Raw genomic sequence first — 14,871 nt, forward strand, 5'->3', positions numbered from 1 at the left:
TCAAATTATGAGCAGAAACTACGAGGTGAGTGTTGTCTCTGCAGATTTTTACTTTTCACTTTAAAATGTGAACACTCTTTTAGCTCTGTTGTGGGTAATGAATGGATTTATTGTCTACTTTGAAGGAGAAATAAAAGTCTCCACATCTTTGTCAGTTAACAAATGATTGTGTTTTTCACCAGAGAGATGACATGATGTATAAAACACATTTCCTTTTAGCCGTATATATATAATGGTCTTTGTGAATACATGAAGTCTTCTAGACAGTGGTGGTGTACCGAGGTTTCTTTAAAATGATTCCAGCTTTAGGGCCTACATCTAGCGCCAGCTTCAACTGCTCAACATTTTATGAATCAACCCCACCAGACGATTGATTTGTTTGAAAAGCTGAGGCATTATAGTTTTTTGTTTTTTTTTACTGTCTCATAAAAGTTGAACAGCCAACTCATAAGGAATGAGTTAAGAATTGTTTCAAGTCCTTTGTGGTATTTTGTAGTTGTAGTGTTGTAGTGTTATTTCATTCATATTGTGGACATTTTTAACCCCCCCCCCCCCCCCTGGGAATTGAAACAGTGACATATCAATAGATATATGATCATTCAGTTCATTCAGGGGCAGTAAACCTTGCTGAGCACATATTGCCTGTCAAAGCCACAAATATGGGTCCTAATATTTTCCTCTGTATGTGGGGTATACAGCTGATGTGTATGTGTATATGCAGATTTGCAGAATGACCTGGATGACAAAATGAAGGAGCTGGAGTCCAAATCTAACAGTGTTACTTCACTTGGTGAGTGGAGCCTGCATTACCGTTTTGCTCAAAGTGTTAGTACTGATAAAATGTAATTTATGACCTGTTCTCTGTCCACCCACGTGAGAGTGGAAGTCTAGCTTATATTTTGTTTTACTCATGTGCAGCCTGAAGGATTTGCTCTCTGTTAACTAACATTGACATAAACAGTACAATTGTTGTTTCAGCTATTCAAATTTCCACATTATCCCTGCAAATTGAGGAGCTAAAGAACCAACTAGAAAACACTGAATCCAAAAGCAAGATAAGAGGTAAGTGTGTGTTTCGTTGTCATTTTATATTTAGATGTAAAATACCTACTTTGCAGCTTAAACTTCATAACAGTGATATGAGGTATGAAGAGCAAAGAATATCAACAGAGTTAAAAAATTGCCTTTGTCTGTGTTCTGCAGAGCTTGAAGCAATTATAGAGGAGAAGAATAAGGAGCTGGAAAAAAAGAAAGAGGAGCTGAGGACAACAAGTGCTCAACCACGTAGACGTGAGTTGCATTGTGTTAGCATTGATTGACAACCTGCTGACACAATCAAAATCACTGAATGATGTGTATAATTAAGGTGGCAGATGATACATGCAAGACTATGATTATTAATGTTAACTCTCCTTTCAGTTCTACAGATTATTGAGTTACAAATACAGATTGAGAAACTGTCAAATGTTGCAGCAAATGAGTCCGATTACTTTAAGATTCAAGGTGAGTGACAGAAATATATATCTTGACTGTATAGACTAAGGACTCAGGACCAGAAACACTCTTCTATTACAAAAAAGTACATGTGCTTTTATGAAATTATGTTTTGATGTTGTCGCTTGTATACAGCACTCCAAGATCATCTGAATCATTTGATTAACGGAATTCAAGATGAAAACAACGAGAATACTAAACTGAGTGAGTCATCATCACAATTACAGTAAAATGAAAAGGTTGTGTCATTGTGTGTGTTGGTCTTGTATCCAGTGAATTTCCAGAATGTAATCCGGTCTTTCTTCTGTTAGCATTTCAGATCTTGGCTCAGCAAGATGAAATAGCAAGACTGAAGAAGCAAGAAAAGAAGCAGATAGAAGCAGACTTGGAGAAAATTAAAGGTGGGGAGCAGTATATATTCCTTAAATGTATTCTATATGCTTTTTCATGCATTTTGAGGAAATAAAGCACAATTCTGTCTTTCTTGAAGAGCTGGAGAACGAGCTGGACGACGTCAGGAATCAGATAAAAGAAAAGACAGCGCTGCTGGAATCAAGTGATTTGAGGGTTACTAATCTGTGTAGGTATTTTGTTTAGTTGGAAAAAACTGAATTATTCATTTGCTTCTGGATATTAAAAGTATCTTGCTGTGTCTTATTATCATTTAGCGACTCAGATTACGGAACTCCACAAGAAACTCAAACCACTGGAAGACCAAATATCAGACGTAAAAAACACAAACACAGAGAAGCTTGCAGGTAGAGAACAAAATGGGACATTTTTATTGTTATATGCCAGAAAAAAAAAACATTATATATACAAAGAGTTTTATGTCTCTGATGATGTATTTTGTTGATCTCTAATTTGCTTACAGAGATTCAGAAGAGACTGGAGTTGACAAAGAGGCAACTGCAAGACAGTGAGCGTCAGCTCAATGATGCAGACGCGAAGAATTATAACTTGTGTATGAAAATGTCTTATTTGATCATGTTTTCGTGTCATTTTGTTGGTTTCTTTTAAGGTCAAAATAACAACAGCTGTGTTTGTGTGTCTGCTAGTGATGGAGATTGCAGAATTGAGAGCACAACTGAAAAAGGCTGAGAAAAAGCCACCAAAAGTGGATGGGAACAAAATCAAAGGTTTGTCAGTCTGTTACTTTCCTATTATGTCTCTGCTGTCATTCAGCACAATCAGTCTAAGGTGAAGGAAATCTAGGTTTTGAGAGTTGTGAGAATGTGATGCTTTCTCTCCCAGAACTGGAGCAACAACTACAAACACAACAAAGAGAGAAGAAGATACTGGAAAGCACAAATAATGGTGTGTAAAGCACATCCTACTAAATGTTTCATTATTATGTTGGCTTATGTTTGATACTATCACTGTTTCAACCTCCTCCCTCTGTCAGAGTTAAAGGAAGATGTCAAAGAACTAAAAACGTGCTGCAGTGATGTCAACACCCAGTGTGAAGGTAAGATACTGAAAATGACCCTTTTAAAGCATCGACAAATGAAGTAGAACTCTCCTTGACATTCGGTGGATCATTTGAAGTGGCTTTTGAACCGAATTTTTCATCTAACAGATTTACAGAAACAGCTGCAACAGAGCCAGGAGGATACGGATCGCCTGCAGCAGCGTTTGAAAGACAAGGATGCCGAGCTCGCACAGCTTCGGGAAGAGAAGGATGCAGAGCTCGCACAGCAGAAGGATGCAGAGCTCGCAAAGCTGCGGCAAGAGAAGGATGCAGAGCTCGTACAGCAGAAGCAAGAGAAGGATGCAGAGCTCGCACAGCAGAAGCAAGAGAAGGATGCAGAGCTCGCACAGCAGAAGCAAGAGAAGGATGCAGAGCTCGCAAAGCTGCGGCAAGAGAAGGATGCAGAGCTCGTACAGCAGAAGCAAGAGAAGGATGTAGAGCTTGCAAAGCTGCAGCAAGAGAAGGATGCAGAGCTCGCACAGCAGAAGCAAGAGAAGGATGCAGAGCTCGCAAAGCTGCAGCAAGAGAAGGATGCAGAGCTCGCAAAGCTGCGGCAAGAGAAGGATGCAGAGCTCGCACAGCTGGGGCAAGAGAAGGATGCAGAGCTCGCACAGCTGGGGCAAGAGAAGGATGCAGAGCTCGCACAGCAGAAGCAAGAGAAGGATGCAGAGCTCGCACAGCTGCGGCAAGAGAAGGATGTAGAGCTCGCAAAGCTGCAGCAAGAGAAGGATGCAGAGCTCGCAAAGCTGCAGCAAGAGAAGGATGCAGAGCTCGCAAAGCTGCAGCAAGAGAAGGATGCAGAGCTCGCACAGCTGGGGCAAGAGAAGGATGCAGAGCTCGCACAGCTGGGGCAAGAGAAGGATGCAGAGCTCGCACAGCTGCAGAAGAAGTTAGAAAAACAGGCGAGAGAGAAGAACAAACTGGAGCAGGAAAATAGTGGTAAGTTCCCCTCTCTGCTCATACACTAAGTATGTAATAGAAGAAAAGTTAATAGCTTAAAGCAGCAAGTCCATTCAGTCTGTCATTTAATGTAGTTTTTGAGCAATATATTTTATTAAACAGATTTACAGAGACAGCTGCGACAGACCAACAGCAATGCTGTCTTCTGTATAAGTGTATATCTCTCTGTATCTTTCAGGATCTTCTACCACTTCTGGCTCGAATGACAGAAACAGTCAACCTTCATTCATATCAAGTAAATCATTTATATTCTTTGCTCCTTTTACATCACATGTATCAGACTTGGTTTGTATATTTGCTTAGTATAACTATTCATACATCCACAACATGCATCTTCAATTTCTGACCAAGTGATACAGTGTATTTCCTGTGGGTATCACTACGCAGGGGAAGCAGGAAATACAAATGTACACAAACAGGGATTAGGTAGATTTTTTTAAACCCCTGACCTAAACAACACACAACATACTGACAGTCTTAAATAATCTGTTTTTTGTATTTCAGTTGAGAACTGTGGAGCACATCCAGTCATTCCAAACGGTGATGTTGTGCAAACAGCTGACAAGTATTTGAAATACAAATGTGCGGCTTATCACAAATTAGTAGGACCAGACACAGTGGTGTGTTACAGTGATGGCACTTGGTCACAAACACCTGTCTGCAAAGGTATGAACACGACTACTCTTCATTTCAAAAAGTCTATCAAAGATGGTACCTAAACTATTATCTATGAGTTATTTTCTGTTCATTTTGTGCAGGATCATTCTGTGTCATCAATCCTGCTGAATTTGCTGGATCATATATTGAATTTTCTGGAATTGAATATATGGAGGAAGGAGAGAAGAAGCAGTATCGCTGTATTTGGCGCGATTTCATCAGCTTCATTGAGTGCACTAATCAACAACTTAGTTTTACTCGGTGTAAGTATATAAATTGAATCTTTACATTTTAATTTACATCAGTGCTTTTAGTTTCAGCCTATTAATTGTCAGCTATCATACATGTACAGTATATTAACTCTCCAGGATCTGATTCACTATAAATATGTTATATCATGATGATCTTTCAACAACAATACTAAAGGGGAAAAAACTCAAAGAGGACACCAAGAGAGAACTGGTTATTTAAGCTGAGCAATGCTTTATGTTTTCTTATTGTCAAGTAATCCCCTTAAAAGAAAAGAAAACCAACAATTTATTGATGCTTCTATAACTTGTATTTGCCTTTGCCACCAACGCCTGATATGTCTCATTGCTCTGTGCCACACAGCTCCCCATTTGGTCATAAACTATTACAAACCAAAGCATATTGCACCCAATGAAAATATTATAATAAAGATTCAACAACAGATAATACACCACTCCGATAGTTCCCTGTGCCCACCTAGAGGTGTGGTAGAGGTCTCTTCCCTCTTCTGACCTTCATAAAATCACATCGTAGCTAGACCCCACTTCCAGGTTCATCACATCGCTTCCACACAGAACACACTTGGCGTTATGACACCAAGTGAACCTCTTCAGCCTTCACTCGTATCTTCTCCCTTTGTGTCTAATCTGTCTCATTTCTCTTCTTTATTTTCGACCCTTCATTCCAACATGCTTTCTATTTCCCTAACTTCTTCCATCTTCCCCTGGCTTTTTCAGCCTCTTCTCACTCCATCCATTTTCTACTGATTTATCCTTCATTCCCTCCCTCCCCAATCTATACCCTACCCCCCTCCCAAACCTCAGGACATTCTCCAGTTTGAAGCTGGTTCCTCTCTGGCTTGTGGTGCACATGGTTTCTTTTGCCTACAGTTCAACTCCACAGAGCATCAACCACAGATAGAAGCCTCATACTTTACCAGCATATACCAGCTGCATATTTTGTAGTAATAATAATTCTTTTGGTTGTAACATCTCAAGATTTTTCCACACTTGCCCCTCCTGTGACAGTCCCCATGCTTGTCCCTATAAGACCACCAAGCATGATTTATGACTCACTCAATACCTCAAAAAAACTTTTCATGGAAATGTATTGACACTAAGGAAAAATATAGATGAACAACAGTCTTGTCCTTTAAGAACAAACTGGTTTTCCTCTGTAGGTGCAGTCATGCAGATATTTAGTGAATCAGACCTCAAAAAGAAAAGTTTGTGAATTAAACTGCCCACTGAAATATTAACTGGTTTACTGTTATTTGATTATTTTTAGGTTGTTGGCGTAATGACCACGATCGAGTAAGTGTTATTATTTTATCTACTTTTCAAAGAATTATTTTATCATTGTTTATGAAGTGTTTTGTATATTTAGTACTAGATAACACTTTATTTTAATTCAACTTTTAACATTATTGCTTATTGTCTGTGTTCTAACCAGGGAGCGTGCCCAAAAATATCACTGCGCTCTGGTTAACTCTCCATTGAGTGAAAACAAAAGTCAAGTTGGAAACTATTGAACAACTTCCACCAGAAAACAACTACACTCAAAAAATGTTTTGATTTAATTTGATTTGATTGATTCAAAGATGCAATTGTTTTGTCTGTTGTTGTTGTTTGTAGTACATACACACACTGTTTAGATGGCAGATTATTCTGTGACTATCAGCACAATCTTATGACAGGAACTGTAATGCACTAATATCATGATCAATAAACAAATCAATAAAGTGTGAATGGCCTGCAGTACTTTGAATTAAAAGTGATGTTAATACAACTGAAATAGGACATAATCTCTTCTTGGCAGTATATTCATATCTGATTGCTTATAAACACATTCTTCTATGAAATGGCATCTTTTCTATCTAGACTATTGATTTGAATAATGTGATAAAAATCATCTCCTTCTCTCAAAATAATGTTTGTATTTTCATTCTTTTTATCCACAAGAGGGGAACCTGTCACTGAATCACATAGTTTAGTCTTATACACTGGGACCAGATGGAGGTAACTCACTCATGCTGTACATGAGATGATGACTGTTTAGTTTAGTTTAGTTTAGTTTAGTTTAGTTTAGTTTATTTGGATCCCCATTAGCTGTTACCCAGGCAACAGCTACTCTTCCTGGGGTCCATGACTGTAAACATTTAAAGGTTTTGGGGAGAAATCAAATTCCATAAATCTTGAATTATTATTATTAATGTTCTGCAACTGAGTCTCATTCTAACATAACTGTGTAGATTATACATGAGGATCTGAGCATCAATCTCCTCAGATGATTATTGAAGGTGTCTGAAGGAAACAATACCAAGGTCAAGTCAATTAGGATCCTCTTTTGAGGTTAACCAGTTCTCAGGTGATGGCCTAAAAATATGTTTTTAGATATTGTGTTAATCCAGGAGGTGGTGAGGACCAGCTGGATAAATGTTTTGATCAGGGCAGGAACAGGACTGACCTCTGATCACACCCATCCAGTAAATCCTTTTGAAATTTGGACTCATGTTGATTTTTGTAAAGAGCTTTCTGGCAGATGATCTGATTTGTATGCCAGTGTTTTAGCTGTACTGTTTTTTTCTCGTATTTTTACAAAAATGCTGGTTTAAACTAAACCTTTCTGTATGCTTCAGGAGAAAAAACATTCAATGTGTGTATAATGTGACTCATTTAATAAACCAATAATATATAACACGTAACTAGCCTATTTTCCCTGCTTTGTTTTGGCTCCAGCACAGCAGCATGATGTCTGAGTGTTTACTCCACAAACATTTTGGGGAGAGGGTCCACAGCAATCATTAACTGATTTTGAATTTAAATAGACTCTTAGCTCCACTTTGCTGTTGGATGATTTCACTCCTGTCAAAATGTGCATCAGATATCTTGGATTTCTTCTTCTGATTTGTCTTCCTGGAATACTACACGGTGAGGATATTGAATATGTTCACATGCAACCATGTTTGTTTGAAAACAACGTTTCTGTAGAAAAATCATGCTCACTATTTCATTTTAGGACAAAGTGCACCACAGTCCTGTACTGCTCCCAACCTGGATGGTGGTTTCTTTGCTCCAAAGTTGGAGACTTATCTTCATGGAGCACAGCTGACCTACACCTGTAACAGTGGACGTGTACCAGTAGTGAGGGGGTGGTGGGTAACAAGCTCATGTCAAAATGGCAAATGGTCTCATGAACCACAATGTATAGGTAAGTATTGGATGCATTGCTGTGACATGAGTCATATCTCATAAAAAGTAAAAATGAAAAAAATATCAACAGACTTGGACACTAGTGTCATCTCTAAGCTTCAAATCATTGAGAGTCTATTTCAGCCGCTAAACTGATGCAAATGAAACAAAAAGTGCATATGTAATTAACAATGCACTGCAAACTGTGCTGCCAAGCAAATAATGTCTTGGTGGATCTGTGTCATTTGCATGTATGTAAATGAGGTAATATTAATACATTTGGCGCCAAATTTGCCTCTTTCTATGCAAATATGCCTCCTTGCAAAAACAGTATAATTCTCATTATCATAACTATCAGCATCTGAGAGTTGGTGTTACTCTCTCTCTCTCTCTCTCTCTCTCTCTCTCTCTCTCTCTCTCTCTCTCTCTCTCTCTCTCTCTCTCTCTCTCTCTCTCTCTCTCTCACTATCTCTCTCTCTCTCTCTCTCTCTCTCTCTCTGTCTCTCTCTCTCTCTCTCTCTCTCTCTCTCTCTCTCTCTCTCTCTCTCTCCCTCTCTCTTTAAATCTTCAAGTGTGTGAAGCTTGAATGATGCTGAATTGATATCAAATGATGTCAAATCTGAAATCTTCAGGGCAGGGGCAGATCGAGGGGGAGGGGGGGCTTTTGAGGCTTCATCCCTGAATGTTTTCTCAAAAACCATGAATCTGTTTTATTAATCTGGTTAAAGTCACTTTTTCTGAACAGTGACTTCAACTAGCTGCTGACAAATCTTACTGAGTTTAATAGAATTGTGATTAAGAGTGAAGACATTCCAGTTGAGGCAGTGTTACAGAGTGAAATGCAATTAAAAATGTAATAATTAATATTGAATATAATATAAATGTAAAACGTTGTTTTTGGTCTAATTCCTTATTGTTATTTATTTATGTTGTGTTTTTGGAAATTTGCTGATAAGGACCAAACTAAATCACTGCTACTAATGTTTGTAGTATTCATAAAATGTAGTAAAATTAATTTCTACACGTTACTTTATTACAAACAACTCCAACGTATAAAATTTGGATATGTTTGTACTAAATGATCTGATCACATTATGAACCGTGGAGCTTTGTGTGTGTGCACCTGTGCTCTCTGCAATTTTCATGGTCCAATACAGATGTAAAACAAGGGTAAAGCTTCAAATTGTTATGAGCGTGTTTGCACTGTAATGTTATTTGTGCAAAAAAAATCATTTTGTGATGCAGACCTTAAAATAGGACAAATTAAACAGGCATAAACCATTCTTTGTGGATTTGGCCCCAAGTTTCCTGATGAGAATAGGCTTCAACTATTTATGTATTTGTTTGTTTACAGAAAGTCTCCATGCATGCAGTGTGCCCCCTAAAATCCCCCATGCAGTAATCATTGATCAGGAATACCAGGATGTGTTTGCTGTTGATTCAGTACTACAGTATGAATGTGAAGAAGGATTTACTGTAGAATGATAGAATAATATGTAGAATAATAAAATACATTTAAATGTTTGTATATCTCTGAGTGACACTGTTCAATTTTGAGTCCATTGTTGCACTGTCAGCACGGTGTGTTGTGGTACGGACTTTAGAAACTGCAAGTCTAAAGCAACTGTCTTTCCAAGAGTTAAAAGAGGAGATCAATAACATTTCATTTCTGTTTAGGCTACTGTGAACCTGGAGTTAGGAGGTGGTTAGCCTTGTGTAGCCTAAAGACTGGAAATATAGAGAAACAGGGTCAGGGTTAGGGTTATCATATCTCATAAAGAAGGAAAATAAGGAACTTTCTTTAAATGTTGAACCCTATTTTAAAACAAAGGGACATGAAATGTGAATTTTATTGCATTGAATTTACACACCTCCCCTTTGCTTAACATGCTTTATGAAATACAGTCAAAATGTCATGTTCACATAAACAGCCCAAACCTAACCCCGTTTTTTGAGTGTTACAATTCGTTTCATCCTACAAGCACAATTAAGGCAGCAAAGTATTCCCTTTAACAGCAATTCTTTTTAAGATATTAGTTATTAACTAAACAAAAAAGAAGGTTAAAGACAGTTGCAATGGTAAAAATGTTGTCACACTGCCTATTTATGTTTTTTTCCCTCAGACGAAAAAGCCTGCTTTCCACCAGACATACCCCATGCAGAACACAATCAGGATCAAGAGCATTGGTATGAGGAGGGATACGTATTTAGGGTATCATGTCAAAAGGGATATGAGCATAAAGACAGGATTGCAACAACTACATGTTCAAATGGAGCATGGACCATTCAGCTGGTCTGTGAGAGTAAGTCTACATAACATCGGAGACTTTAATTCTTAGGTTTGAAAAACTAAAAAAAAGTCTCACCAAATATCCCAATGAAGCAGCTGCTAATCAAAAGCACCTTTTCTTATTCATGACTGATGTGTTTATTTACAGGAAGTTCCTCAGCATGTGGTGAGCCTCCTAAAATCCCCCATGCAGTGATCATTAATCAGGAATACCAGGATTTGTTTGCTGCTGATTCAGTACTACACTATGAATGTGAAGAAGGATTTACTGTAGAAGGAGTAGACACGAAGAAAACCATCATTTGCATCAGTGGAAACTGGACTCCAGCCCCACCGTGCCGTAAGTGAATAATGTTGTTAGATATGCAGCAATGAAAATATACACAGAGCTAGCTTAATCCAGCCCTTGAACAGAGATTGTCTGATTATAGCTTTTAAACCATTATCATGAGTAGAGTAATACTCTGTACCTAGAGGTAAGATCGGGCCTAAAAAATCCAGCCCGACCCGACCCAGGCCCGAGGGTATTAAAGCCCGACCCGGCCCGAGCCCGATCAATTAACTTGATTTGCAGGCCCGAGCCCGAAAAAACCCGAAATGTTATATTTTGCGTCAGTCAGAGCCGGACAGAGCACTGCTCCGGGAAAAGGGACTGGTTGATTTGTGTGATCCCATTTGTGACGATGCCTGTGCATAATGATAACAAATTAAAGCCTTTAAAGTCTTGTAACGAATTCTCCCAGTTTAACAAGACTGTAAGATGCATATTCTCTGACAAGGAGAGGAACAGCAGCAGCAGCAGCAGGTCTCTGGGGTAAAGCCTCCAGAGCGCAGCAGGTTCACTATAGTCTTCGTTACTAAAGGTGGAAACAAACAGACTTTAAAGTTTCCGCTGGAGACTGCGCGCACGGATGAATCCATTCATACATGTTTCTGGACCAGCTGCTGTTTGAGAAGTCAGACCTGCTGAGGTAGGTGGTCCAGGGCGGTCATCTCGGTGTAAAGTGCGTATTGTGCGGGAGACCGGGAGTTCAGTCTCGGGTCTTGTCCTCTTGAACATCTGGCAATTACCATACAGCGCCTTCTCTGTTTTATCCAAATTATTTATTTTATTATATTTTATAAGTATTCCTTAGTTTAATATCCATACATCGTTTTAATATACATAATACATAAATATATATTTATTTTAAAAAAAAGTTGGCGAGAGAGAAGCCCGACCCGACCCGACCCGAACGTAATCATTGATATTTTGGGCCCGACCCGGCCCGAAAGTCGGGCCGGGTCGGGCTCGGACTCGGGCTGAAGATCTTACCTCTATCTGTACCTGCAGAGGGCGTCTTTTTCCAAACGAGTGTAATATCAGGCTGTAGCTGCAGAATGATGTTGGGATTATGTTGGTTTGGTATAGGTGATTATTTAGTTTGGGGAAGATCACATTACAGCAACTACAAACTAGCATTGGCCAAATTATCTAGCCCCCCCCCCCTCTCCGCCCTCATCTAGGCAGTACAGGAAGTGGATCCACAGTGGGGGTAACAAATGGTGGACACACTACATCTACACAACCTACAGGTCGAGGTAGGTTATCAACATTTATAACATTGTGCAAAGACATTTACAATGGATTTCAAGGTCGGTGGTTGAAGGATGAAGTTCTATCTGTAGACGGTTGTGCAAAGACAATTAGAAAATCTGAGTGTTCATTTCTATCCATGCCTTGGTTTGCCTAAAAGGAATCTAAGGATCTAAGCACCATCTGATTATCTGATTGGCCGGCGGGTATGCTGTGGACCATTGCCGTGAATAATGTTGTTAGATGTGTGTGTGATGAAAAAAGAATATCATTTAAAAATATTTAATTCAATTTTATATTTCATAATATTCATTTTATTATTTAAATTTTAGAGGACACAATGGGAAAATGTTAAGACATTACTCTGATTCTGGAAGAATTGCAGGACAATATCATCTCTCGGTGTGATCCTAACTGGTGTGTCTAATGTATGTTACAGGATCATCCTCCAGCTCCGGAGGGAATGACAGAGAGGGAGGACTTCAAATCACAACAAGTAAATCAGAAACTACATTTGTATTTTACTTCAGTTGCTGGCCAGTTAGTTACAAAGCTTATTTGAGGTAAAAGGATGAGGACATTTTAGAAATAAAGTGTTGTTTCCAGAAGCCTTTTTTTTTCTATTTCAGTCGACAATTGTGGAAGGTACCCCAGAGTTTCTAATGGAGATGTTGTGGAACGTGGACCACTGTTTCTGAAATACCAATGCAGTTCTTTTTACAAAAGAGTGGGTCCACAGAAAGTGGTGTGCTACAGTGATGGCACATGGTCACCAGTACCAACTTGCAAAGGTATGAACAAGTTTCAATTGTAAAGAGGTTGTAAAATTGTAAAAGGCTGACACTGAGGAACAACGTTACTAAACTTGTTTTTGTTTCCTTTGTGCAGCCGCCTTCTGTGAAGTGGACACTGCTGATTATGATCAGTTGGAAAATGCTGGAGTTAAATTTATAGGAGATGGTCAAAAAGTGAAACTGAAGTGTGAGAAACTAGAATGGTACTGGATTAATGATTATTATTCTGAGGTCCAGTGCACTGATGGAAGAATAAGGCTTGGCAAATGTAAGTATCACTTTAAGCTGTTGACATTTTAATATATTAATATTCCATTTACACAAATACAGGAGGATCACAGATTTTTCAATATCTTTGCATGATTTACAGTTAAAGGACCCTTTATATTTATCACATAAGACCACTGACCCTTTTTAAAGCCCGTCAGTTCAGCCTGTGTTTGAATCAAGCCGTTTTAGCTCCAATATGTTCAAGGCTGCCCTCCCGATGTGCCCTGTGTTCTGATGTTTCCAGCAGCTGCATCATATGTGTATATATTTTATATGTTATATTTTTATGCTGCAATTGGACTGCTCAAACAGAGTTTCATTGTATACATGCAATGACAATAAAGATTTATTCTACTATATAATTTACTCAAAATGTCGACTCAAATACATTGAGCTTAAATCAGATCTGAAATATTACAGTGGACAATTCAAACAACGCTTGGAAAAACCTTAGCAACAACGTTAGCAACCAAGGCTATGGAACAGACAGCTGTTTATGAGCATGCATGACAAGCCAACCTCGGCTCGTTGGCAAAAGACATCACAATAAAGGTGTTCAGGACAGGTTGAAGCCGTAGATGTATTACAGTGAACTGGATACCATGTTCAAAAATGGTGTCCAGTTCATTCTGATAAAAGTTGCGTAGTGTCCCATTAAGCCCTAACAACCACACCCCACTGTAGTGGCAGTATCAAAAATATACCAGATTCTCTTTATACAGCCATGGCTTCACAGCCCAATGCAGTTCTTGGGGGCTTGGTTGACACCTGGCTTTTGACTTTGACATGTTTTGGCAAGTTGGCCATGTTTAGCATAGATATAACAGTATATAAACAAGAGAAAATCAAAAAACAATAATATGGCCCCTTGCTGAGAGTTTGATGAGAAGATTGATACTACTCAAGTATCGATCTTCTCATCTGACACTCATCAAGAAAATGAATAAACACATTTCAAAAATATTTTTTTACTCCACTAATTAAAGCATTGCACTCCTATAAAACTGTCTAACTTGAAATGGATTGATCATCTGAATCGATGAAGCAGAACCAAAGAACTTTTCCAATTAAAAACAAATAAGCTGTTTCACATATTCACTGCTGTGTTTCTATATGATTGTTTTCAGGTTGTAGCTGGGTTGATGGTTTTCGGCCGGTGAGTGTTACTCCTGAGTCTACTTTAAAAAACAATGCTGTCTTTTATTTTGAAGTGTCTAATATGAATCAGTACTTCTTTAACTTTCCCTATATATTTCTTTGTGTGTGTGTGTGTGTGTGTGTGTGTGTGTGTGTGTGTGTTTATTATATTTGTTTGTTGTTGTTTATTGTTTGTAAATTCTCTGTCTAAGGATTGCTAAGGCTGTACCACCAAGAGAAAGACACTGCTGCCTTTGGATTTGTCCACAACTGACTGAAGACCAGCCTGTGCTGGGCTTTTCAAACAACAAATCATTCACTTTTTTTTCCAAGTATGAATGTCTACATAGATCATTTAGAAGCAAATGTTTTATCTTTATGCTCAAAGCTGTGAAAATAACTTGACAGATAAATATATTGCATATTGGATGAACTGTCCTGAATAAAACCTTTGACTGGAATTTTCATAATGATCTTTCTACAACTATTTTCATGTCTAAATCATAGACTATATATAAAGAGGAACTTAACGAGGTATGACATCACCCACTGGTGCCGGTTTGAAGCCCAGAGTTGCTGCTTATGGTCGGCACCATCTTTTCATCTGGAGCAAGGGTCTTTCAAATAAAGAGTGCATGATGTCGCCTTTTCATTCTGTGGAAATACATAGAGATACTCTAACTTACTGAGAACACCATGCTGTGTAGACTTTGATAAAAATAAACTACTTAAGTTACATTGTGCTAACAGGGCAAAATGTGAGTGAACTATGAAACAACACC

The 14,871-nt window shown here is 38.5% G+C and overlaps 1 protein-coding gene and 1 long non-coding RNA gene across 2 annotated transcripts; both read left to right on the plus strand.

The window, feature by feature from the left end:
- The first annotated feature begins 4,064 nt into the window (after positions 1-4,064).
- Positions 4,065-6,579, plus strand: LOC128368812 (uncharacterized). Its single transcript, XR_008321988.1, has 5 exons — positions 4,065-4,160; positions 4,430-4,591; positions 4,684-4,845; positions 6,119-6,144; positions 6,284-6,579. It is a non-coding gene; the product is annotated as an uncharacterized LOC128368812 (long non-coding RNA).
- Positions 6,580-7,573: 994 nt separating this feature from the next.
- Positions 7,574-14,550, plus strand: LOC128368771 (complement factor H-like). The gene is made up of 10 exons (XM_053329651.1): positions 7,574-7,761; positions 7,850-8,041; positions 10,146-10,325; positions 10,461-10,652; positions 11,819-11,893; positions 12,328-12,384; positions 12,518-12,679; positions 12,777-12,950; positions 14,080-14,108; positions 14,302-14,550. The coding sequence occupies exons 1-10, from the start codon at positions 7,704-7,706 to the stop codon at positions 14,308-14,310; spliced, it is 1,128 nt and encodes a 375-aa protein (XP_053185626.1). The 5' UTR covers positions 7,574-7,703; the 3' UTR covers positions 14,311-14,550.
- The last annotated feature ends 321 nt before the right edge of the window (positions 14,551-14,871 follow it).

Source organism: Scomber japonicus, chromosome 12, assembly GCF_027409825.1.
Source record: "Scomber japonicus isolate fScoJap1 chromosome 12, fScoJap1.pri, whole genome shotgun sequence".
Classification (NCBI taxonomy): domain Eukaryota; kingdom Metazoa; phylum Chordata; class Actinopteri; order Scombriformes; family Scombridae; genus Scomber; species Scomber japonicus.